Here is a 27,358-nt window from a genome sequence, read left to right as displayed (position 1 = left end):
AGAATTCCTAGTACTCACAACAGGGACTATGAAAATCCCTCATTTCCTTCATTTCTTCATTTCTTTGTGCCACAAAAAATAGAAGAGAGAATACTACTCAGTCCATTTTATGAAACCATCATTATTGATACCAAAACAGAAAGACAGTAAAACTACAGACCTTAAGAACAGAGACATAAAAATCCTCAAAAAAAGCTAGACATCAAACCAGCAATATATAAAACCAATAATATACCATGACCAACAGGGGTTTATGCCAGGAGTACAAGGTTGGCTCAATATTAGAAAATCAATCAAAGTAATGATGTTAACAGTTTAAAAAACAAAAAGATCATACTAATTGATGCAGAAAAAGTTTTGAAAAATTCAGTATCCATTTATGGTAAGAACTCTTAAGAAACTATCAATAGAGGGGAGCTTCCTTAACCTGTTGAAGTTCACAGATGAAAATTTATAGCTAACATCATACTTAATCATGAAGGATCAAATGCTTTTCCCTTAGGATCAGAAACAAGGCAAGGATATGCATTCTTACTACTCATACTCAACATAATATTAAACATCCTACCCAGTGCAACAAGGCAAAAAAAAAAAGAAATAAAAGGCATAAAGATTGGAAGGGAAAAAATGTCTATTCACAGATAACATGATAGCTCATGTAGAAAACTCCATGGAATATATAGAAAAACTCCTAGAATTTATAAGTGAAATTTGGCAAGATTTTAGAATACAAGATCACCACACAAAAACCAATTCCATTTCTACAAACCGCAGTGTGCAGGTGGAATAAAAAATTTTTAAAAAAATTACATTTATAATAGCTCTAAATAAAATAAATACTTAGGAATAATTCTAATAAAATACATACAGGTATGTATGCTGAACACTACAAAATTCTAATGAAATATCAAAAAAGCTCTAAGTAAATGGAGACACATACTTTACATATACTCATGGACTGGGAGACTCAACTTAGTAAAGATGTCAATCTTCTCCCAACTGATCTATAGATTTGAAACAATTCCAATCAAAATCCCAGCAGTATTTATTCAGATATAGAAAAGCTGATTATAAAATTTATACAGGAGAACAAAGTAACTAGAATACCCAAAAGAATTTTGAAAAAGAAGAGTAACACTGGAGGACTTATAAGATTTTAAAGCTTAGCATGAAGCTACCATGATCAAGACAGCATAGTCTTGGAGAAGGGATACACACATATGTCAGTGGAACAAAACAGAGAGTACAGAAATATGATCCAAGCAAAAACTGCCAAATGATTTTTGGAAAAGGTGCAAAGGCAATTCAATGAAGAAAAGATAGTTTTGCTAACAAATGGTGTTGGACATCCACATGCAAAAAAAAAGAAAAGAAAAGAAAAAAGTGCCTGAACCCAACTTTATACCTTATATAAAATTAACTCAAAATGGATCAGAGATCATGGATCTAAATGCAAAATGTAAAATTACAACACTTTAGATATAAACAGAGGAGAAAATCTTCAAGTCCTGGAGTCAGGCAGGGTTCTTCTACATAGTACCAAAAAACAAAGATTCAATTAAAAAATTTTATAAATTGGACTTCATAACTAAAAACTTTTGCTCTGTAAAAAGCAGTATTAAGAGAATGAAAAGAACAAGCTATGTACTGGGAGAAAACATTAGCAAACTGCTTATCTGACAAAAGATCTGTAGCCAGAATAAAGATCTTTCAAAATTCGGTAATAAGGAACAAACAGCCTAATTTTACAATGGGCAAAAGACCTGAATAGACACTTCACCAAAGAGGATATATTCATGGCATATAAGTACATACAAAGGTGTGCAACATCATTAGTCATTAGAAAAGTATAAATTAAAATGACAATGAGACACCTATTAGAATGACTAAACAAAAAAATACAGACAACATAAAGTGCTGTAGAGAAGCTGGAGCTAGTGGGATTCTCATGCATTGCTGGTGGGAATGCCAAATGATACATCTACTCCAGAAAACATTTTAGCAGTTTCATATATGATTTATATAACTCACCAATCCCACACCTAGGCATTTATCACAAAGGAATGAAAAGTTAGGTTAACACAACTTATACACAAATGTTTGATGTAGCTCTATTCATAATCACAAAACTGGAAAACAATTTAGATGGCCTCCAATGGATGAACTGTTAAACTGTGGTACATCCACATAATGGAATACTACTCAGCAATAAAAAGGAATATACTACTAATGCATGCAACACCTTAGGTGAGTCTCAAAGGCAGTATGTAAACGAAAGAAGCCAGTCTGAAAAGGTTACATGCTATGGGATTCCATTTCTATGACATTCTCAAAAAGGCAAAATAAACAAAACGCCTTAAAGTGATGGAGAGCAGTAGTTATCATCAGTTTAGGGCTTGGGGGAGGCTATGACTATGAAGAAAAACCATGAGAGGTTTTTTTGGATAATAGATCTGTTCAGTATTTTGATTGTGGTAGTAGTTATGTATATCTGTTTATGAATTAAAATTCACAGAACTGTACACCAAAAAAGGATTTCATTGCATATTAATTTAAAAAATAAAAAACAATGTGACTTTGTCATATGCATGATAGAATAGTTTTTTTAATTTTTTTTAAAGATTTTATTTATTTATTTGACAGAGAGAGACACAGTGAGAGAGGGAACACAAGCTGGGGGAGTGGGAGAGGGAGAAGCAGACTCCCCGCTGAGCAGGGAGCCCGATGCGGGGCTCGATCCCAGGACCCTGGGATCATGACCTGAGCCGAAGGCAGACGCTTAACGACTGAGCCACCCAGGCACCCCTAGAATAGTGTTTTCTTTCCACTTCATTTCATTAGTTTTTAGTCTCACATGTGTTCCTCAAAAGGCCAAACAGCTTGAATATGTCCATGGCTCTTATATGTAGGGGAAGCCCACTTTAGGTCTATGGGTTAACCAAATGTGTACTAGGTTACTTTTTGAGGTTTGCTTTCCACTCTCCATGGCCCCTCCAACAAGGTAGTAGAACGTTGTTGGTGCCCCTTCCGTAGAAGGTGAAAAAGATGGAATGCTATTCCTAAATGTTAGGGAAGCCACAGGACACTTCCTGATCGTACCAACACCGAATGAGGCATATTAAAATTAGAGGCTTTAACAGCTAGACTAGAGTCAGTTAAGCTGGTAAAACTCAAAAGCACAGCTCAGTTTGGTGCTATCTAAAATAGGTTAATTCACAAGAGAGAATATATTCTTTCATAGGACCTGACTTGTATTACAAAATACATTTTAAAAGAAGGTTTCTTTTTGTCAGTAGAGTTCAAATGCTGATAATTCTAAAAAGGAAATGTATACTAAAATCTAATCATATTGGTGAATTTCAACTATGAATCTATTTGAGTCACATTGACCTTATTTTATCAAATATAACTGCTTTGAATAGTCTGAAATCAGAAAGATCCATTTCCCAAAGCAACACTGAGGACAGCCCATAATACATATTCCATACAAGTCTAATGGCTTGAAATGGAGATGGCAAGTACATAATTAATTACAGTTGCCTATCTTGTCTATCTTCAAAATTCATGAATCTCTATGAGGTCACTAGTTTATACATAACAATGGATCAGGACTCAACAAATTTTAGGAAAAAGACATTCTGAAGTAGTACCTTGGATTTCCCTCTCTCATACAGTTTGTCCCAAGAGTGTCAGTGATTTTAAACTTTAAGAACTTCAGAAGCATAAATGCTACAGATTTTAAAAATATTTTGAAAGCTTAATTATTTAAATTTCTTATATATTTCTTTTGTTTCATGAATGTGAAATGTGAATTTTTAATGTCAATTTTTGTGGTGTTGGTTTCTAGACAACTCTTTCTCAGACCAGTGGATTGGTCAAGGAGGGCTTTTTCTTTGGACACTTCGGTCACTTGATTTATCCTTCCTATGGGATCATGTCAAAACTGTGATGTATACATCAAAACTTCATTCTTTGGGTGATCTTAAACCTAGGAGTACAATCTCTCAATCAGTGAGCAGCAGCTGATGAAAGTTTTCATAAAGTTCAAAACTCTAGTAGAACTATATATGCATAGCACAAGACAGCTGTTTTTAACTTTTTGTAAGAAACAAATCAAAATGATCCAATCAAGAAATGGGCAGAAGATATGAACAGACATTTTTCCAAAGAAGACATCCAAATGGCCAACAGACACATGAAAAAGTGCTCAACATCGCTCGGCATCAGGGAAATCCAAATCAAAACCTCAATGAGATATCACCTCACACCAGTCAGAATGGCTAAAAGTAACAAGTCTGGAAACGACAGATGTTGGCGGGGATGCGGAGAAAGGGGAACCCTCCTACACTGTTGGTGGGAATGCAAGCTGGTGCAGCCACTCTGGAAAACAGTAAGGAGGTTCCTCAAAAAGTTGAAAATAGAGCTACCATACGACCCAGCCATTGCACTACTGGGTATTTACCCCAAAGACACAAATGTAGGGATCCAAAGGGTATGTGCACCCCGATGTTTATAGCAGCAATGTCCACAATAGCCAAACTGTGGAAAGAGTCAAGATGTCCACTGACAGATGAATGGATAAAGAAGATGTGGTATATATATACAACGGAATATTATACAGCCACCAAAAGGAATGAAATCTTGCCATTTGCAACGACGTGGATGGAACTGGAGGGTGTTATGCTGAGCGAAATAAGTCAATCAGAGAAAGACATGTATCATATGACCTCACTGATATGAGGAATTCTTAATCTCAGGAAAGAAACTGAGGGTTGCTGGAGTGGTGGGGGGTGGGAGGGATGGGGTGGCTGGGTGATAGACATTGGGGAGGGTATGTGCTATGGTGAGCGCTGTGAATTGTGTAAGACTGTTGAATCACAGACCTGTACCTCTGAAACAAATAATGCAATATATGTTAAGAAAAAAAAAAAGAAGAAGAAGAAGAAGATAGCAGGAGGGGAAGAATGGAAGGGGGGGGATATCGGAGGGGCAGACGAACCATGAGAGACTATGGACTCTGAGAAACAAACTGAGGGTTCTAGAGGGGAGGGGGGTGGGGGGGATGGGTCAACCTGGTGATGGGTATTAGAGAGGGCACGTTCTGCATGGAGCACTGGGTGTTATATGCAAACAATGAATCATGGAACACTACATCAAAACCTAATGATGTAATGCATGGTGATTAACATAACATAATAAAAAAAAAGAAAAAAATCGAGATTTAAAAGATTTAAATAATCTACCTTAAAATTTTTTTTGAATGTTTGTTTGCATACAGTGAAACATCTGTGCACGGTGCCCTCCAGTGGCACACACGGTCCCAGGCCCTCATCCCTGCCCCCCTAGAGCTGGCTCCATGTGTAAACAGAGGGGCTGGGCAGTCCCATTTGGGCAAGCTGGAGAGTGTCAAAAAGCCAAGAGCCCCAAAAGCAGAGCTGAAATGAGGCTATTCTGTAAAACCAGGTATTCCTTTCAAAAGTACCATCTCCATCAAGAGACAGGAAGCATGCACTAGAACGAAAAGCACTGCAAATGAAATAGTGCCCATTACGGTTGAGTAAAGTCCACCAACAGGTATGAATCCTTCAACTAAAATCATGAAGTTACTGTTACATCTGAAAGTGTAACAAATCTGTACTGTTACATTTATTACCTACCCAGTGCCTTTAAAACTTTCACATCCTTGAACAAGCAGTCACCTCTTGTGGGTAGAAAAATAGTGCCTTTATTTCAGTTTCATAGTGACAGGAAGATTGTTTTTACAAATGTGAAAAATTATGCAACAAAAAAGTCTGGCGATTTTAAACACAAAAAAATAAAAATAAAAATTAAGCAATGTATTTTCTGGTATTTATACTTAAAACTGATGAAAAGCATTAACTTCATTATTAAGATGAAAACAGTAATAAAAGTGGATTAGAAAAGTTTTCTTCAACAGAGACACAGTGGGAGCTATATAGAATAATGTTTTATAGGAACTGGAAATATACTTGGATAAAGAACCCGGCATAAATTGTCAATGTGGATTTTATTCCAATTACTATGAGATTATTTTAAAAGGTTTAGAATTTTTTCATAATCCTCATCAAATTTTATTTTTTAAAGATTTTATTTATTTATTTGAGAGAGACACGGCGAGAGAGGGAACACTAGCAGGGGGAGTGTGAGAGGGAGAAGCAGGCTTCCCGCCGAGCAGGAAGACCGATGAGGGGCTCTATCCCAGGGTCCTGGGATCATGACCTCAGCCAAAGGCAGACGCTTAATGCTGAGCCACCCAGGTGCCCCTCCTCATCAAATTTTAATAAATGGGTTACTTTAAAGTTTAGGTTTTAAGAACATGCAGTGATAGAGAATCTTGCAGCTGAGTCATCTATTTTTTTGCCAGATATAATTTCTCACCATCCCCAGAACACATTCTGTATCTTTAAGTTACCAAGTAAACCCATGCCTGTCCATTATCAGATTCTAATTACCCTTCAAAACTTTCTGAACAGCTACCAGGAAACAGAATGATGAGATGACTATTGAGTTAAAAGAAGATTAGACAAATACAAATAAATTACACTTATTTTATGCTCCCATCACCTTAGGAGATGACTTAATCGTGAAAGGAAAAGAATCATATTGTAGTAATGAAATCAGAGAGCGAATTCAAGCCCCAGAGGTCATTCCCCTAAGTTTATGTTAATACACACCTTGTGGGGGACCAAACATCAACTGGAAAAGTCTCCCGAAAACTGTTCCAGCTATTTTCTCGTTTAAAGTGTTCCAACTTTACTTGACCCATTAGTCATCATATTACTTACATTTATGATGTATTTTGAAATCTATTACCAAAAACCCAATGGATTCAATATGGCTTGTTATACCCAAATCATAACATTTATGAAAGAAAACTTCTTTGTTAAGTATTTCTTCCTTTGGAATTTTATTTGTAAAAGACACTTTTTTTTTTTTTTTTTAAGACAAGCAAGGCTTGCTCAGTGAACAGTCAGTGCATATGTGGTGGTGGCTATGTATAGGCTCAGGAATGATGGTTGCTTCCTAACCCCCACCCCCCCATTTTAGAGAGGTAACTGCAAAACACAGAACAAATCTGTAATTAAGCTTGACTTTATGAATTATAGTATCTCTAATAAAAATATTTTTTAATTATTAGGTCATAGAACATTTTTTTTTATTCAGCAATTCAAATTCAGATTTTTGTGACAGTGTCTAAGTAAATATACTCCTGATGATAATGGATAGTGGAGACTGAGTATTCACAGGTGTGAGAACTAGAAAACTGGAAAGTTGCCCATGACAATGAGACCAATGTGTTTTTATTGAAGGTGTGAAGTGTAAAGACCTCAGCAGTGGCAGATGTGAGTGCTCCAATTAACAACTGTAGACCAAGAGGAAGTGGGAATAAGCTGTCCCACGTGCTGTTGAGGAGGCTCAGCGACATGGGCTGACACATGTTCTTGCCTGGATCAGCCAGAAGCAGCTCCTGGTGCTTACAGCTGGGATGTGGGCATCATCACTACCAGTATTATTCTCATACACATATTCTTATGATCAGACATTGACTTTTTTGACTACATTGTACACCCTGCCCCCCCCCCCGGCCAATCACAACATAAATGCTCTCATAGGGTAACTGTACTGGTTTTCTCAAATGAGTGTATTAAACTGAACTTACCTAAACGAACTTCTCTCTCTCTAAACAGTCATCAAAAAGGGCTAAGCACATTCTACTGCTCTAATAATTGTGGCAGCTCTTTTGATGTCATGCCCTTTCTTTTTCCTTTTTTGCTTTTCTCACTGATGGCTTGTACTCATCTTTGGTTGGAGACAGCAGAGCTACTTTTTGGGAACAGTCAAATTTTGTTTTGAGATAAGGGAACAAGGATCTCATAGTGAGGGGAGATTAAAAACATGAGGAATCCAATTTCTAGAGGTTCCCACTTCCAATGGATGAAATAACTTGAGTAGCATTAAAAATAACGACTTAATAATACCAAGCAACAACTAATTGGCCACTATTGGAATATGCTAGAAAAATGATTCATTCCTCCCCAGCTTTATTAAGATACAAACAGCAAATGAAATTTTAAGATATTTAAAGTATACATTGTGATGATTTGATATATGCATACATTGTAAAAAAAATTAGTCATCTAGAAAATCAACTCATTTCAAAAAACTAATTTTAAATAAAGGAACAGAATTCAGTTTTTATCCTACCTTCCTTAGATGAGCAATACTAAATAAAATAAATAAAATACGAAATGGCTAAAGCCGTTACATTTCCATCAATTTCTTGCTACCAAACTAAAAATTACCTGCATATGCCCCTTTCCTTCCCTTCCTTAATTTGTTATGTAAAATAGAGAATCTGTTGCTTCTCTAATTTAAAATTGGTTCTTTCAAACATGTATTGGATTCTTCTTCCCTCTTTCTTAGGCACTCACGTTGATCTTTTCTCTTTGTTAGTTTACCTAATTCTTCTCTCAACTGGATTCCTCTTGTGAATATTTAAGTAGGAGAAAACCCAAGTCCCTTTCATCATAAAAGCAAAATCCCCAAACCATGATCCCAGATGCTCTTTCATATACTACCCTTTATTATTACTCTTCACAAATTTCTCAAAGGAGTTATTTATACTCTCTGCTTCTACTATTTTTTCCCCTCTTGTTTACCTCAGTGCATTCTAGACTATTTTCTATCCAGGTTAACATGATGGGGGAAAGCACTTGTAGTCACAAAGTCTATAAATCTACTAGATATTTTCAATTTCTCATCTTTCCGTGTCTCAAAGCGCTAATGATTTGGCTTCTTGGACATTACACTTTTCAAATTCTCCTCTTAGCCCACAATTTCCTCCTGGCCAGTAAAATCCTGATTGGACTTCCTCAAGATGCCCTCTTAGGTTCTTTTCTCTATTTCCTCTCTACTCTTTCCTTGAGTAATCTCTCATTCAGGCCCATGGATGGACTTAGAATCTGTATTCCCAAAGATTCTAAAACATTCAATCCTTTATCACTGGTCTTGGTCTCATGAGCTCCAGATCTGTATGAATAACTACCATAAACTCAACACATCCAAGACAAAACTCATGATCTCTCCATACTCCCACAAATGAAAACCAAACCAAACCAAAAACAATGTGGTTCTCTTCAAGTATTTTCATCTCAGTAATCAGGATTACCACCTGTCTTAGTTTGGGCTGCCGTAACAAAATACCAGGGCCTGGTGGCTTAAATGACAGAAATTTATTTCCCCACATTTCTAGAGGATGTAATGCTGAGATTAGGGTGCCGGCATTATTGGCTTCTGGTGAAGGCTCCCTTTCTAGCTTGCAGATGGCCACCTCCTCAATGTGTCCTCACATGGCAGAGGAGGGGAGACAGCAAGCTCTCTGGTGTCTCTTCTTTAAGTGTACTATCCCATCATGGGGGAGCCCCAACCTTCATGACCTCATCTAAACCTAATTAACTCCCAAAGGCCCCATCTCCAAATATCATCATAGTGGGTATTAGAGTTTCAACATATGAAGTTTGTGGGGACAAAATACCATCCATCCAGTTAGACCAGTGAGAGACCCAGAAGCCATGTTTAAAGTTTCTCCCTTACCCACTATCTCCCTACTCCTTACCCACTATCTCCCTACTTTATTACCATAGATTTTGCCTTCCCAATATCTACCAATTCTTTCACTTCTCCCTATTTCTTATCACCATTCCCCAACCAACTTAGAATTACCTCTCACCAATACTACTGCAATATTCTCCTAATTGCTCCCTTCCATCTACTCTAGCCCCTCTTAGTGTTCTCTGCCCTACAAATAGAGTTACCTTTTCAAAATGCAGATATAACCACATCAACACACACACCTGCTCCCTCCCCCACTGCATACATGTCCTGCTGACAGCTCTTCAATGGTTCCTCACTACTCTTAAGATAAAAATCCTAAACTCCTTGATTATGGCCAACAAGGCCTAGTCTCTGCCTCTTTTTATAGCCTCACCTCATAGCACTGGTTCCCTCACTCTTCCCTATTTTCATTTCCTGTAATCTGACATGACACCACTCTCCATACTGTCTTTTGCACATATTCTCCCAGAAATCCACTCTCCCCACTGCAGTCCTTGGTCAACTCCCTTGTATCCTGTGCAACTCAGCTGCAGGGTGAGTTACTCCGAGAAGCTTCCCTGAATCTCCACTCTTAGGAACCCACAGAACTTCATGGCACGTATATTAGTTTATCATTATATATTACTTTGTGTGACTATTTGGCCAACAAATTCTGTCTTTTCTACCAGATAGTGTGCATTTCTTGAGAGAAGGGACTGCTTAGAACAACACTGGGCATATTGCAATTGCTCACAATATCTGCTGTGAAAATAAATGAAGAGTTCCGTTAAGGATTACAGCCATCATTTTAGAACTTAAAGGACTCTTAAAATAGCTCTCTTACATTATGGAAGAAAATACCGAGGCTCAAAGAAGTAAAGTAATCTTACTTAGGATCACCTGCTTAGTGACAGCTAAGCCAGATGACACCAGATTAGAGAGAGCCTTGAGGGCTGAGGAGAACTCTGACCAGAGGAACTGAGGGAGCTGGGTGGTCAACGTCACAGGAGTTTGGCAGGGGAGGCTAACTGGGCTCGGGCAAAGGGGACAACAGGATTAGTGAGGAAAGGGAGAACCTGGAGGGAAGCGGCAGGTAAACAGACTGAGGAAGTAATCAGGGCGTAAACCTAAACTAGGGAGGTCGTAGACAAAATGGAGGACCATTTCAAAGGACAAATGAAGAGGAGTTGGAATTAAAAAGAAAAAAGGATGACTCAAAAGTGACAGTAAAATTGTGACAAAACATGACTGGAATAATATTGCTATCACTAGCACATGTCAAGAAATTTGAAGACTATACTAAGGGCAGGAATGAATAAGGAGAGGAGAGAAAAATGGTTTAATTTAATGTGAACAGACTGAATTTTAAATAACTAAACACATCTCATAGGCCGATGGAGAAACAGTTCCATTGTTGGGTAAGTCAAAACCAGGGCTAGGCATCTGGGAGTTGTTAGCATAGAAGAGACAGCTGAGGTTACTCTCTGTAGAGAGATGGACAGAGGGCCCCACACCATGTCCCCGGGAAGGCACGGGTGGGAGGGGAAGGGGAAGAAGACCTGCATGCAAGCACAAAGTTGCAAGGCTACAGTTAGGAGAAGCCAAATAATGTTCTCTTTTTCTTCCACCTTAGTTGGCTGCATGATCTTAGAAAGATATCCCCCCAATTACCGTCATTCTCTTCAGTAGAAGAAATAATCCTGACAGAATTGGACCACATGAAGAAATAAGGAATCTAGATAACTGCCATACCGCTGACTTCCTGGCAGGAGACCTTGCACTGCCTCTTACCATCTGGCCACACCCACAACCAGCTTCTGTGACCCTCTGGGTCCCATTACTTAGCCAAGTATAGTCCCCGGGAGGCACTGCAGTCAGCCCAACTTTCAAAGAAAACTTAAAGTCCCTTCACTCTACAGTGTTGGTAAAAAATTAATATGGCTTACTGGTTCTACAGTGAAAAATGTGGTATTAAAACCAGGTTGTTATAGGAATAAGAGAAAAAAGTTTATTAAAAAACTAATGAAAAGTCAGACACTTTTCTCATCTCTTCCAAAGGTACAAGTTAGAGTTGAAAAAGTAGGGTTGAAATAATGAAAGACTTTCCTGGGTTTTAAAATTCTTGGCCCATGCCCTATTTAACACCTTGACATCAAGTTTACCATTTCATTTTGATAAATCATGGGGAAAATAAACTATGATAATATAATGCTGACATTGCAAATTGGAACCCATAAAACTGGGGAAATGTAAAAGTCAAGGTTCTTATAGTTTTACTGACGAGTTTACATTTCTTAAATGTAGAAGATAGCCTGCTCGTATGGCTGTAAAATTGAATTAAGATAGAGACAGAACTCGAGGGCATGGGCCTTGGCTCCATTTCTGGAAAGAGAAAAGAGGCAAAGGGTTAACTATCAGGGCAGCATTAAGAGAAATTAATTAAATGAGCTCCTTAAGATGCTTTCTTTCATACTGAAATCTTCTTGTGTCTAAATATTCTGTTACTTAATCTTCATTTTCCACTCCAGAAAATGTCAGGAGGTTATTTGGGTCATCGTTTTTAGATATCTTAATTCCTCTGAACAAGTACTTTCAAGATATATCTGAATTAATCCCCACTGAGTAATAAATTCAGTAATAAAAGAATATAAAAGCAGAATTCATCAAGAAAAATAAAATCTTTAAAAAAAATTTCAAAAATACACATCTGGAGGTAAACAACTTAAAATCTCTATTTACATAAACCTATTTGAATGGTGTGCTACTGTATCCGAGAAGTTTTTTAAAGTAATATTTTATATTACTTAATAAGTGTATTAAAATATGTATATATTTTCATTCAAATCAAAGAAGTTTATGGAAATAGGATTATACTAAGATGTTTAGAGATTTTTTAAAAGTAAAAATTAGAATCACTGCAACCTATAAAACAGTAAGTTAATCCATAAAATGTAAGAAAACAGTTCAAAATAGGATTACAACCCATTAAAAGTCAAATTTTTAAAACAAAAATCAAATAAAACCAGAGCTGAAACCAATCCAAAGCCAGAATGAAATTAAAATGACATGAAAACTATACAGGCAAATTAATGGACAGGTTAAACAGGAGAGACTAAAGAAATGATTTTATTAAGAGAAAAAGAATTCAGCGGTTATGTATTTCATCTAGAGATACCAGGTATACTGTATACTAAAATAAATGTGAAATTGCAGTCATAACTGTGTTTGATACAACCACGTTACTTAAATTATAAGAAGATTGCAGTATGCTAATTAATTTATTACAAAACATAAATGATGTGGTGATGTTCTCCCAATTTGGCACAGATTTTTCTTTGTTGTCATTTAAATGTCATTTCATTAAATGTCATTACAGTGACAGTGTTCAAAAATATGTCTGCAAAGGAACAATGAAAAAAATACCAGGGAGCTCAAATGTTTTTGCAAATGACCCTGAGTTAATTAGAAAAATATGCACCCTTCCCAGTTCTTCTTCTCACGTGTCAGCTCTCATTAAATTAAAAAAAATTTTTTTTCATTTCAAAGTTAAGGAATCCTATGGCTAACAAAACTTTTAAACTGGGATCAAGTGGGCACATTCCTACGTTTCTGTATGATGTCATACCAAGGAGCTCACAGCTGAATTTGAATTTGCAAGAACTATGAATGATTTTTCAATATAAGAAGTATCTGATCTAATGCTAATTTTTTCTCTATAGGCTAACTGTGCTGGAACAGGTGGCCCTGCTTTCAATTACGGAGGGCTAGCATGCCAGTGTGAGGCCTGGATTAGTTCACCTTCTCACGGGGAATTCTCCTCGGTTGGGAATGGATTTATTATGGCTTCACACATGGAATAGAGCTCATGTCAGCTGAGGGCAGTGACACATCATATGATTCAAATTAACCTGCTGTGGACTGTTCCGCAGGGCTTAGATTGTGTATTAAAATGACGACATTTTAAAAACAGCTTGAAAGAAACCAGGATTGCTGAACTGCAATGGTTCCAATTTGTTCCAACTAATCTATCACCTGCTGGAGATATTATTCTAGTGGGTTTCTGGTAGCTGCTGCGTTCCAGGTTTCTCCAAGCCACTGACCTTGCTAATGGGTACAACTGTTGCCTCTGAAGGAAGGAGATGGGGGTGAGAGAGCTTTGAAGGGCTTTTCTGAGGTAGAAGTTGGGACCTACCATTTGCTCTAAGGTACTATTAAGTGAACAGAGGAAATAAGGGAATACTCAAGAACTTTGAATTATTTTTCCAAAAACAAGGGCTAAAGAGCAGCATTTGTATCACACTGTTTAGATAAATAATCCCTGCAAAATAAATCCGTAAGGCTGAATTCAAAAGCTGTTAAGCTTTCACCTTAAGAAGAAAACTTAAGGTTAGGTAGTTATAATCAGTATTTTCTGTATTCTTCAGGGTCATAACTTTTATTGCTGCTGAAATGTTAATTCAGGAGCAAGAAAAGAATAAGGAAAAATACACCATTTTAGAGCTGTAGCATAAACCTCTGGGAATGATATTCAAATAGGATGTGTTACAAAAGTGTAGTCTCCAGCACCAATCCCACTTTACCTGGGAGCTTATTAGAAATGTAGAACTTCATTCCCACCTTCTAGAACTATTAAACCATTTGCATTTTAACAAGCTTACCAGAGATGCTTCAAATGCACACTCAAGTCTGAGAAGCGCAACTATAAAATAACACTTTCAATCCATCTGTTCAAAAGTTTGAATCTCCAGATAGATTATCACTCTTACTGAGTAAACATTAAATAAGGAATGGCATATATGTAATTTCTAACTTAAAGAAGTGTAAGAAACACAAAAGTATAACTATTTAAAAAATCATATCTCTACTAGTCACATTAAATACTAGAATTATAAACATAATTTTTCATTCATTCATTGACATTTCCCCTGAAATATAATTTCTTTGGTTGCCATGAAAATATGGTACATAACTATGGACTTGTAGATCCCATTCTTTAACCAATCAACCAAATATAAACTAGAAGGGAACTGTCTAGCCAAAGTGAGTGAAAGACTGTGCCTAAAAGCAAAAAAAAATCTGAAACTAAAAAAGAGGGAAACCCAAGTTTCTGTCTCACTTCTCCATGAACTAATCATATGTTCTTACACAATTTCACTGATTCTAACATGTTCAGTCTTTTACATGTGAACAACTCTGAAGTCAGGAAGTGCCTTGAAATGGATATAATAAGAAAGCACTGTATCATAGTTTAAATAGCAGATATTTTTTCTTTTTTCTTGGTACATAAAATGTTTTTTCCTATAATTGATGATGGCTTGGATTCAATGAAATATGGTATTTCACACTCACTAGCCAAGTACTAGACTCACATTACTCTCAATCTATCCATTACCTCACCCCAAAGGCTTCTTCCAACTTTAATGACTCTCTTAGCCTTCATCATTAGCTTCTTGCTTTCCTTTGAGTCTTTAAAACCATGTCTAAATACTTATAATGATTAGAAATAGTTCTTCATACTTCTACACCTTTTAAATCCCAGCACTGGGAAGAACAGGGCCCCAGTGAAAGGGGCAGTGTAGGTGGCTTTAGGCTGTCATTACTCCAGACACGATGACAAGTGGCCCTCTTCAATCTGTGGCCTCGGCTCAGGAGTGCATTGGTCTGCCATGACACACACGGAACCAGGTCCATGCAGGGATAGTTTTCACTCATCAAAATTCACACTTTGCAGAGTATTGCTAGAGATCTCAAGACAGTTTAACACCATTGTTTTAAATTCTTAATGAAGAAACTAGTATTTTTTTGATGAGTAATACGTTTTGAAGCACTGTAAATATAAAATAAATGAAAATGCAGTAATTTTTATTAAATAGTTAAGATCTCATTAAAGTGAGGGAAGAATAATAAAAAGAAGAGGAAGAGGAACAGGACACGAAGGGAGAAGAAACAGAGCAGGCAAAAGAAAGAAGAGGAGAAGGAGAAGACAGGAAAAATCTACGGCTGTGCTAAAATGAGTGCAGTACAGAAGTGATCTAGGTCTTTGGAGTCATAAGACCTGGGTTTGAATGTCTCCACTGCCATTCCTTCACAGTTTTAAGTCTTAACTTCCTAATTCATAAAACAGGCATAACTATAGTGCCTCCTCCTTGTCTATATGAGTATGTGAAGCACTTAATAGCTGTCTACATGAGTATGTAGAGCACTTAATACCTGGGACTGATAAGCATTCAATACATTTTGATAACCATATCTATCTAAAACTGTTAATTTCTCAAGCACATTAAGTATTTGAAATAAGTATACTTATCCAATTGAATATACCTATGTATATTATCTTATGTAGATAAATTGTGTACCTCATCCATCCATCCAACCACCTATTTTATTCTTTTTGTTTACAGTAAGGAAACTGAGGCACAGGAGATTAGATCAACTGCCTAAGGTCACACAATTAGCAGAAAAGGAAGAAATAAAGTCTTGGGTCTTTGGCTTACAGTCAATATTCTTTAACTGATAACTACTTTTTGTCTGACCAAAGGTAATTTTTTTCTGAAGATTTTATTTATTTATTTGAATGAGAAAGAGCACAAGTTGGGGGAGGGCCAGAGAGAGAGGGAGAAGCAGACTCCCCACTGAGCAGGGAGCCTGACTTGGGGCTTGATCCCAGGGCCCCGAGATCATGATCTGAGCCAAAGGCAGATGCTTAACCAACTGAACCCACCCAGCGCCCCAGACCAAAGGTAATTTTTAATGCATATTAATATTTGCCTTTTAATCTCTAGAATGGGCAGCCTGAGAAGAATACACTTCTAGAAAATGAACTATTCATTTTTTGCAAGGAATGTCACAATTACTAACAGACCCTAGGTACATGTTAATATACTCACATGAAAAAAAATGCATACACATTTGAATTATGACTTTCTTACCTGGTCCATTAAGAAAGTCTTTAATTTGTAGCGTTACCAGGGAGGGTGGAATACCACTTTTGCTGTCTATTTCTCCAGGCACTGTCTGCAGCCAAACTGTGCAGTAATCAAGGGCTTCAGGCAGAGTCTTCCCGGGATCTGAAGTGACAAAATTGAAATTAAAAATGTCAATCACATCACGAACATCTCATTTTGGTGTAAGAGCTTTAGCTGACAATAAGAAAGAATGGTTAAATTCACTTCTGTAACCTCCATTGATTCATCTGTTTGTACATATCCTTGTCACACAAGTACTCATATGGACAGACGAGAAGCTCTCTCTCTGCATTGGAATGATGAAACCATGCTTTCCAGAGCCAGGCCAAAAAGGAAAAGACATTTCAAATCTTAACTTGTATTATCTTTGAATGAAGGTAAAGTTTCTGTACTCTGAGCTGCTGTTAATAGTTGTATAGTTGGATTTCTTTTCTTTCTTCTTATTTTTTTTTAAACAGGATGTTGGAAACAAATTAAAGAAAAAAAGGGCAAGCTTTTTAGCTTAAAAAAAGGCAAATACATGTTCAAAGATGCAGTGGATTAGTACTACTTAGGGTCTATTTGATCTGTTTCAGAGTTTTACTGACATTACAATCACTTTTTACTGCTATGCTTTTGAAGTTAACTTCAGTAGCTTTCCCATAACCTTCTTTAATGATAAAAATTGGTCAATCTTTTATTAGTCCCAATTATAACTAAATCTTGACTTTTTTGTTTTGACTTTTTCTGTTACTGTATATTTTTTACTTTTTTCTGGTTTATATAGTATATTCTTTAAAAAGCATTTTTTAGCTATTGGTGAATGCAAACTGAATTTGCTTTTTACTGCTTGGCAATCCAGCTTTTTTTTTTTGGCAATCCAGTTTTTATTGAAATAGCTCTTTAAATAAAAACGACTGCTGTATCTTGGCATACAATGTAGTAGGCTTTTTAAAAAAACTTCTAAATATTCACAGTTTTTCTTTAGTTTCAAGATTGTTTTATTCTCTGTGTTTTAATAGCCTCTGAATGTCAATTTTATAGGGATGTTCTTGCCATAGAGTCCATCTATTCAATTTTCAGTTGATTTGAAATGTGTTATTAAAGTGTTATTTATTTTAAGTTTTATTGATTGGATTGCTTTCAAGAATAGCATTTACATACAGTGTATTATATTCAACATATGGTTATATAGTATTACTGTCATATGTGAACTGGGCATATAAATTCTGCCTTGGAATTTGTATTTCTTGACCTTATCATGTGATTCTTATGAAATTTGGCACATATGAACCTTTATGTGATTTCAAAGAAAACACTGAAAGCAATTGATCGTGACGTTAGATCTACGTGGTAAAGATCAAACGCCAAGCTAGTGCATTCTTCTCTTTTTATGCGATCAGTGAATTTCAAGCAGTGAGAATATGCACAGTAGATCAATTACATAGTAACACTATACTATTCTCTCTTTCAAATATAATAGTCAAGTGTTGTGAAATAATAGCAAAAGTCTATTGCTGGTAGGATCTATAATCAATTTGTAGGAGCTATGTAACCTGACAGGACCTGAGTGTCTACTTCTAGAGTCCCACCTGTGTAGCCATCATCAAGAAGCTATTATCAAGTAAATGGTACTGTGCTAGACCTGTATGAGGAGGCCTAATTCTTCATTCTGAAGAGAATACAATCTAAAGAGAGAACAATGACCTAACAGAGAAAACAGACCTAAGTGATGTAACTAAATAAATAACGGACAGAGAGGAATTAAACTGATGTAGAAATATCAGCATGATGTGTAAAAGACTGGCAAATAAAACTTAGGATGAACAAACAAGTTACAGGGATCACATATTCAAACTTGTGTGACAGAAAAGGGATATCATTAATATAAAGAGCTCATATAGTCAATATAGATTATTAATAGAGAAAAATGGGTAAAGAATAAGCAATTATTAAATGAAGAAATTAATAAAGCAAATAGATGAAGAAAACAAATGGCACATAAACATTTTAAAATATAAACATTATGAGATACTAAATCTTAGTAATAATCAAAGGAAAAATTTTTTAAACAAGTAGAATTTTTCACCTATCATATAGGCCAAGACTAAAAAACTGGTAATTCCTGTGTAGCTTGCGCATGTGCGTGCACACACACACACGCGCGCGTGCACACACATACTGTAGAACTGCTAATCATAGTAAACAGTAGAAAACAACTTAGACGTTCATCAATGGGGATTGATGCTTAAATAAACAACAGTAATCCATACAATTGTTTAGAAGAATCAAGAAGATCTGTATGTACTGACATAGTAAGAGCCATCTTACATTGTTAATAGTGAAAAACAAAGCAGGTTAAGCATCTTTTCATATACTGGCCATCGGATTCCTCTTCTACAAAATATTTACTCTTTTTTTATTAGTTAATGAGTGCTAATGTTTGTCGTATGTAGCAAATATTTCCTCTTGGGATGGTAGTTGTCCTTAAAATAAATTCTGATGCTTTTTGCAAGCATACTTTTTTATAGATGTGAACAAAAATCTATTAACTTTTATTTAATGGATTTATCCCTAGGTGATTACATATTTTCCTATAGTTTCTTCAAGCATTTTTAACATTTTGTTTTTACCTTTAGCTATTTAATCCTTCTAGAGAGCACTGTTTTATGAAAAATAGGAAAAAATGCTCAGCCTGACAATCAACCATATACAAGTTAAAACAAGAAGTTTTTTTATTCAACAGCTTAGCATAAATTAAAAAGACTGATAATATCTTGTATGGGGGAGAAAGAAGAGAAATGGATCTTCCTATGTAAGGTCGATAAGAGTGTAAATATAGTATTTCTGAATGAGTAGGGGAGAGGTTGAAAATGAGCGTCTACCAAAATTCTAAATATCCATGCCCTTGTAATTAGAAAGGCCACACAAAGGACTCTACCTTAAAGAAATAAACCTACCTGCATACATTCATATGTACATACTGGAGGATGGTCATCTTTAGGATGATCCTAAGCATATAATGATACATGGACCTATATTCGTAGCTGAAGAAAAAATAGGATGACACATCAAGCATCTAAAAAAACTGAAGTGAAGGGGAAAGGGAAAAAGCCCTTCAAAGGATATTTTGATGTTCTATCTTCATCAAGGTATAGACGGGGGAAGCACAAAATTCTGATAATGTGGATGAGGGTTTTCTAAGTAGGGGAGATAGGTTTTGTGCAGGTTGCTTCTCTTTTCATAGAAGTGAGAGGGCCTGGCCATCTGGCACCCAGCCTTGGAGTCGGCACTGGGGCAATTACAGGGGGATATGACTTAATGGAGATGGAATAAACAAACTGGCAATAGTAGGAAGCAGAATGGGAATTAGGAATTTAAAAAACGTAAAAGTCTAGGAAAGCTATCTAAAGAAGCCAAACTTTCAATGACTGTTTTCCCCCCAAATTACTGGTTTAATGATATTGTTGGTTTAATATGGCTACACAACTGATTGGAAAGTACAGCTGTATTTATAGAGCTGACAGAACAGAATAACTGAAATGAGGAACATCCAGGAAAATACAGGTTGCATGGTTGATGAATACAGAATGTATGACAGGACAGTGGCTACTCTCCCAGTTTTAGCTAAAATCTCTACTTTGGATATGCCTCTAGTCACAGTGGTTAGATGATGTGGAAGTAGTAGCAAAAAGGTCTGTCAGAATCCCACAGAAATAGCTCAAGTCTGTAAGTCACTATTTAGTCCCTTATGCTCTAATGGCTAGACGATGAGGGGCATGACTTTTAGACTTCCTGTAATGTCTTCGATTTAACTTCTCCTTAATTCCATCATCAAGTCTAGAAAATGGGATTCATATTACACATTCCTCAGGGTCAATGTAGCTGGGAAAGTACCAGATAACCTAAGATTAAAGGAGCCTGTGAATATAATATAAATAGAATGACAAATAGGGATGATTACTTCATACTGGAAGCTCCTTCAGACTTTGACAGTTTTCTTCGCTGTACTTAGCAAACACCTATTTATTTGAGCACAGGAAGCTCTCAGAAAGAGTAAGCTCCTGCTGATGTAGATGAGCACATTTATGCTGTTGTCCCTAAGCCTAAGAAACAGGAGACAGTGGCATCTTATTAGGAATTACAGAGTGGGGGAAATGGGTCTTAACAAATGACAAGTTGCTCATAGCCACAAATCCTGTTCAAAGTCAGTGAGAATTCACTTCAATAAGACAATGGTACTGACAAAGTTATACAATTTGTTTTCCTTCTTGGTTGACCTGGACTCCAAAAGAAAATACTTCATCATATCTGTCACAAAGAACACCCAAAGAGAAGATGCAGGAAGTCTCCAGTCCTTTCACAGATGGATCAAGATATTACTGGCTTTCACAGAGCCTTGTTTCAGATTGTATTGTGTTTGTAGATCACTTTGCTCTTCTTCACAAACCTTCATGTCACTTAACTGCTTGGGAGGTCCTCCTCTGAATCTAATAAAAGTGGTCTTTGTACTGCTGCTCATTATTATTTTTTTAACATTTTCTAAGATTTTTTTTATTTATTTGACAGAGAGAAAGATAGCCAGAGAGGGAACACAAGCAGGGGGAGTGGGCAGAGGGAGAAGCAGGCTTCCCGCTGAGTAGGGAGCCTGATGCGTGGCTCGATCCCAGGACGCTGGGATCATGACCTGAGCCAAAGGCAGACGCCTAACAACTGAGCCACCCAGGTGCCCCTCATTATTATTTTTTAACACTTAGCAAATATTCAGTTAAGTATGTTTTTGCCTAACACGTGAATTATATAAAATATAACATGATTCAGTGTGATCCATTCTTATTTTCTTTGCAATCTTCAACTTAACCAAAATTTGTTTTCCAAGCTCACATAGAACAGCTGAATGCTACAGATTTTGTAAGTTTTATTCTACTACTTTATTCTATTCTACTTTATTCTACTCTGCTTCTACTCTGTTCTACTATGTGGAAGGAATTTTTTTTTTTTTTTTAGTAATTGAGCTGAATTTTTACTAAGGTCCCAATGAGAAGACATTTCCCCACAGATGTCAGTGATAATTTCCCCATTTTCAAGACTGACATAACACTGAATGAAGTCCAGCTCCTTTTATACCAGATAGTTTTAAGTGTTAGTCATTGCAGAGACAATCTTTTCATTTCTTTTGCCATGTGAATAATGAACTTTTAATTTTAAAAATCCCAATGCATAAGAATTTGTTTATTTGAAACCTAAGTATCTCTTATTTTCTTCCCCACTCTCCCCCTCTTCCCTAACAGTTACTTTTACCAACCTCAGGTTTACAAAGCAATTGATAATCTGTGCCTCTTTCTGCTTTCCCTGGGCCACTTTTGTGCTCAAGAACATCTCCATAAGTAGGTTGATTAAGGAAGGGAGAAAGTAATTGCCAACTGGTGATTTCCCCTGGCAGTTCCAGGCAAAGATTTTGTTGTGCAAGATGCAATTAACTATAATCACAATAATGCTTTTGCCCCTTTGATTCAATTTTCTCATGATACCTTTGTTGTTTACATTTCTTTTGTGGAAAATGAGGGCTAATGCAAATAAGGAGCAATGTCAAGGATACAAAATTTTCCTTTGGTGGAAAGTTCTCGTAAATTTGTGTTTCTGGAAAAAATGCTATTAATTGAAATTTGGGGGATGAGTGCTGAAAAATAAACATTTGATTAATTGGGTTTTGGTGTACCTCATTTTAACCGTGTTTTCTCCAGTAAGTAGTTTGTCATCTTATTCTCAGTATTAGCTTCTTGCTGTATTAATCTGATCCTGTTGCTGCCTGCAGTCCTGGGTAACAAAATCCTGCTCAATATTATCAACAACTTTGGAAATTATATCATACTTTAATTTCTAATCCTATTGATGCTGTTATCATCCCTAAATCATTATGATTAAAATTAATGTGTTACCTAAACTACTACTGCAGATTTAAATTTCAGTAACTTTTTGCTCTGATGTCATATTGCACTGTTTTCTTTCAGACAGTAGTTCATGATTAAAATATTACAAATTCCTCAGAAGCATAAAATGCTTATATGATGTAGCACTGCAAGTAGCCTGAAGATTTACTTCTGTCTTCATTTTATCAGCTCCACAAAGTCCAGAAGGATCTACTGTTTGTTTTTTTAAAAAGAAAGATTAGATTTTATTCACTTTTTTGCAAAGTCTTCAATGACCTGCTCTGGTTGCAAGCACACTGCAGTCTGCCATTTTTAATGAGCCCAGGCCAAAGTCACATCTATGGCTGCTTCTCTTTTGGTTCTCTTTGGCCTGTGAGGTACATGGGGTCATGCTTACGAAATAACATTTAAGTGACTTTTGATGAACTCTTGAGGGACAACTGGCAGGTGAAAGGATACTGTCATATGGAAGAGGTTTATGAAATAGACTGCCATTGACCTAGGACTTACTGAACACAGACAGCCCTACTTGATTGAGCTTTTTCACATTTTGTTCCATAGGAGAGTTTACATCAGTTTATAACACAGTAGAAAATTCAGGGTAATGAAAAGAATGTGAACTTTGGAGGCAGACAGATCTGGGTTTAAGTCCTGACTCCTTAAAGTGGGTAAATTTAATTTTAACTTCACGGAGTCCCAGTTTTTTAGTTTCCAAAATGGGGATAATACACTAGATTGTGGGTTGTTGAGAATATTATATCAGATAATATGTGTAACATGGTTTGTCTGGGACATGTCATGGTAAAAGTTCAATGAACAGTCACTGCTTTGTTTCTAAAACACAACCTTTAAAGAAAAGAGGAATACGTGTGTGCAGTGTCTTTCAAGTGTCTACTCCTCCCAGTTTTTGTTTTTGCTTTGTAATTTTGAAAAATCTTTTTTATCAATGATCTGAAATAAGAGGAATATAATAGGTAAAAAATAAAACACTCTGTTTATTAGTGGAAATTATACCCAATTTCGATCTTAAAAAACAGAGTAAACTTATTTATATTTAATTCCTAAAATAATAACTACTTAGGTTTAAAACACTAGTCAATGTATTTTACTTCTCTATTAAATACTCGTGGCTGAGGAGAAATTATTGACCTAACAATTTCCTTGCACTTTGGTTCTGGTAATTATCAAACTTATATTCTTACCTTCTTTTCCATCCCTTGGAAATATCTGGCCTATGTATGAATCAAGGAAGTAAATCATCTGCAAGCCCAAATAAACTCCTATTTCTTAAACTGGGATTTCGAGACTCCTTTTAGTAAGGTATCTCGGTATATCAACTTTTACACAGAGAAAAGATTGGAATGACACTTTAAAATCATTTTCAGCGTTCAAAAAACATGGTGAGTGCATCAGAATTTCAATTTCACTCAGCTTTCTTTTGTTAAAGAAGATCAAGCAGAGTTCACAGCTAGCCAGAGGAGAAAGGGAGAAAACATCTAAAAAAGAATCAGGATAGTAGGTGAGGGCTTAGAGAGATTCCCTACCCTCCTATCCTCCCCCCCAGTTCACTGATAAGATGTTCCTAGATGGTCTTTTAGCTTAATCCTTTTGTGCCCAGCCAAGAATACACGAAGGTGTTTCTTAATAGAACTTGAATAAAATTTAAAGAAAAGCATCTTTGGAGGCTCTAGATCTATTTACCTCTACCTATGAAATTGATATTGTTAAAGCTCCAAAGGAGCCTCTTTCAAAAGCCACTGGTGTGCTTGGTTTGGCTGAACTCAGCGGATGGAAGTGTCCACTCCCTGCAGTGAGAGGTCATAGTCAGAACAGTCACCTTTTGACCACCATCTATAAAAAAAGGCAAAGCTACATACAGGCTTACTGAGTTTTCTCATATTTTCTGTATTTTTTTTATGATCCTTAGTTTAAATGGCTCTTTTTCTTTCCCCTTTTTTAATGTAGCGACAGAAGCAAATGTAGTCCATAAAACCCTCAAGATGCCTGAAAATTAAATTGTGAAGGAACCCAGATCCTTAAAACACAGTACGGATTGAACATCAGAGCAGCAAAATCAATCAAGGAACCAGTTCTAAATTGCTGTGGATGCAAGGTAAGTGCCACCATCTCCTTGTTGATATCCAGGCATTTGGTCTATGCTCTGTACCTTGTATCTCCTAAGATGGAAGGGGAAGGGGAAGTTTCCTGGTTTGAAATCCCAAGCCTGGAGCCCAAGAGAAGAGGAAGAGGAAGTATTAAAGTGGCTGCTGGGATGTGTGATCATCAGTGCCCATTGGCTCTTACTTTTAGAACCAAGTCGTCCATATCTTGCTAAAAGGAAGTACACTATTTATATCTGATGATGCTAACCAGCAGATAATATGTGAAATACCATTTCAATGAATTCCTTTCAACTTATTTTCTATGCTGCTCTGTGGTATTCTTGATCTCCTTTCTATTTGGTTGTTTTCATGTTAAATTCTAATGTGGGTTTCAGATGTTTTACAGGACAACATTCAATTAAAATTCAGTGCAAATAAAACCAGGGTGCTGTACAGTTAAAAAAAAAAAGCATATATATATATGACTGCTTTAAAAAAATATATATATACAAGGAAGATCAACTTAATCCTAATTTTAAGCCTCTTGTCTATTCTGAGCAAAGTCTGAGTTCTATAACACTGAAAGTTAATTCAGTGGCTTTAAATAATTCCTCCCATTTCTCATTCATTTTAAGTAAATGCTGATGATTGAGATGGATGCCAAAAGGACCAGGATACTAGTCTTTCTCATGTTCAAAAAGGAAGGTCCATTAAGCTCTTCCTTCAACTGCTAATAATTACAGAAGTCCCCACTTACAGTTGAATAATATTCCATAGTTCCAAGGCATTTCATAAATATCTCATTTGGAGCTAAGATTAAACCATGAAACTACAAAGACCAAGATATTAGTATACCCATTTTAGAGATAAGGAAACTAAGGCATCAAGAAATTTAGTTATTTGCATCAAAGAATCTTGGTATTAGAGCCAAGACTAAAAGTCAAAATTTCTGCTTTCCATTCCAATATCCTTCCCCATATGTTAATTCCCCCTGCTGGCTGGGTCAACTTCTTATTTAACAGTTTCCCCCACAACTCTCCCTGAGTGATACACTAGAGTTCCTCTCACTTATGAGACCTACTAACTTGCTGATTTCTGTCAAAGTAATAATTCCATTTCATATTACTGGCCAGCAAGAAATGTTCCCAGCAGCTAAATTTTCAGATAAATGTTCAAGTTGTGATCATTATGACATTAAAGTCACAGGTTAATTCTAAGCCTTTCCAGAGACATTAGCAAAACCTTTAATTCTAAAGAGACATGTAATTCAATCCTTCCCTTAAAGTCACAATAACTAAATGAAATCAAGATATGATTTATGAGGTGTAAGGAAGGCAGTTTATGATTTTCCAACTGTTGGTTTACTCAGATATCTCTGGCACATTTTCTGCAGACCTGTTCATGAAAGGGTAAAGAAGCCAATTACTGTAACTGAAAATTTCCAAACTACACAATAGCCATAAATTGCACTAAAATGATGTGAATTTTTTTGGCTAATTACAACCATTATTTTAAACTCAACTTAAAGATGTTAACAATGTTGATAAAAGCAACAATGACAATATTAACATTCCTGGAGCCCTGTGCTACACACTGAGCTAAGAGCTCCATATACATCATTTAATTCTCACATCAGTTCTAGGAGGCTGCTACCAGTGTTCTTCACATATTCTAGATAAGGAGCAGAGGCTGAGAGAGAGGAAATAACTTGTCTGAGGTCACACGGCTGTAAAGCGGCAGGGCTGAGATTAGAACTCAGGGCTGACTGACTCCAAATCTTGAGCTCTTACTGAACTCTATTCCATGTTTGCCTCTTAACTAGATCTGAAGTCATATATGTAATATTTATAAGACTTTAAAATGTGGAAGGTATCCCATAATATAGATAACATGTTGTGGATATTTCTGTCATATGCAGAAATGTGTGATTCCCTGATCTTTCAGTATAAATTCTAATCAAGTTTAATTTCTGTATTTTAGTATAGCCGATGTTTGAAAAATTACAGTAAGATAAGGAAGCTGCAGGATGGTTGAAGCAACTGTCTTCAAAGTGGTTAGTTCCTGTCACACGATGAGTAATAAGCTACTGGACTAACTGACTATGTGCTGAGGAAGTACGGGAGTTAGTTAAATTTCTTCAGAATGGTTCAACTCCTTCACAATTGACCAGATGGCACAGTCATTTCTTCAAAAACAAACAAAAAGCCCCAAACAAACAAGAAAAATGACTTTTTAAGTGTGCCCTGGGCTGCATAGTCAAGATATGAGGCAATTTCAAATCTGGACTCCATTACCTTAAACAAAATGAATATCAAATTTTAAATATTTATAAACACAACTAATACAATTATGTTAAAAACAACTACATAAGTCTTTCTTTAAATGAGAACTGCCAATATTACAGCAGCTGCATATAAAGGTGCGGGCAGAAGATTTCATTTCTGTTATAGGTTGCTCCAGGTAAGGACGTGGGAAAGCCCATTGCCACATTATTTTAACATTTCAAAAAGAAACTTGTTGACTCACAGATGTATTATCTACCTGGACTAGATGGAAGATCCTGTTTAGGTTATTAATATTAATAGTCATAAAAGAAATTCAAGTTGATAATTTAGGTTTTAGATAACCTGCCATATTTTTAATTATGGAGGGTAAAACAAACCACCATATATACACTTACAGGTATAGCTGGCATAATTTAAGATCACTAAATTATGAGGATTGGGGATTATACTTTTTTTAAGCTTTCAAAATTATAAGCAATTGT

General features: G+C 36.2%; 1 protein-coding gene across 7 annotated transcripts in view; it reads right to left on the bottom strand.

Moving 5' to 3' along the window:
- The window catches only part of VPS13B (vacuolar protein sorting 13 homolog B), a 746,502-nt gene that overhangs the window by 169,815 nt on the left and 549,329 nt on the right, over nucleotides 1–27,358 (bottom strand). For all 7 annotated transcript variants that reach the window (XM_025870900.2, XM_073893015.1, XM_073893019.1 and 4 more), the window contains one exon: nucleotides 16,545–16,682. In XM_025870900.2, the coding sequence (XP_025726685.1) occupies nucleotides 16,545–16,682 (138 nt within the window). The remainder of the gene's footprint in view (nucleotides 1–16,544; nucleotides 16,683–27,358) is intronic.

Source organism: Callorhinus ursinus, unplaced genomic scaffold (assembly GCF_003265705.2).
Source record: "Callorhinus ursinus isolate GAN/ISIS: 27379988/994484 unplaced genomic scaffold, GSC_fseal_2.0 scaffold5, whole genome shotgun sequence".
Taxonomy (NCBI): Eukaryota; Metazoa; Chordata; class Mammalia; order Carnivora; family Otariidae; genus Callorhinus; species Callorhinus ursinus.
This window is presented reverse-complemented; position numbering and strand designations above follow the sequence as displayed.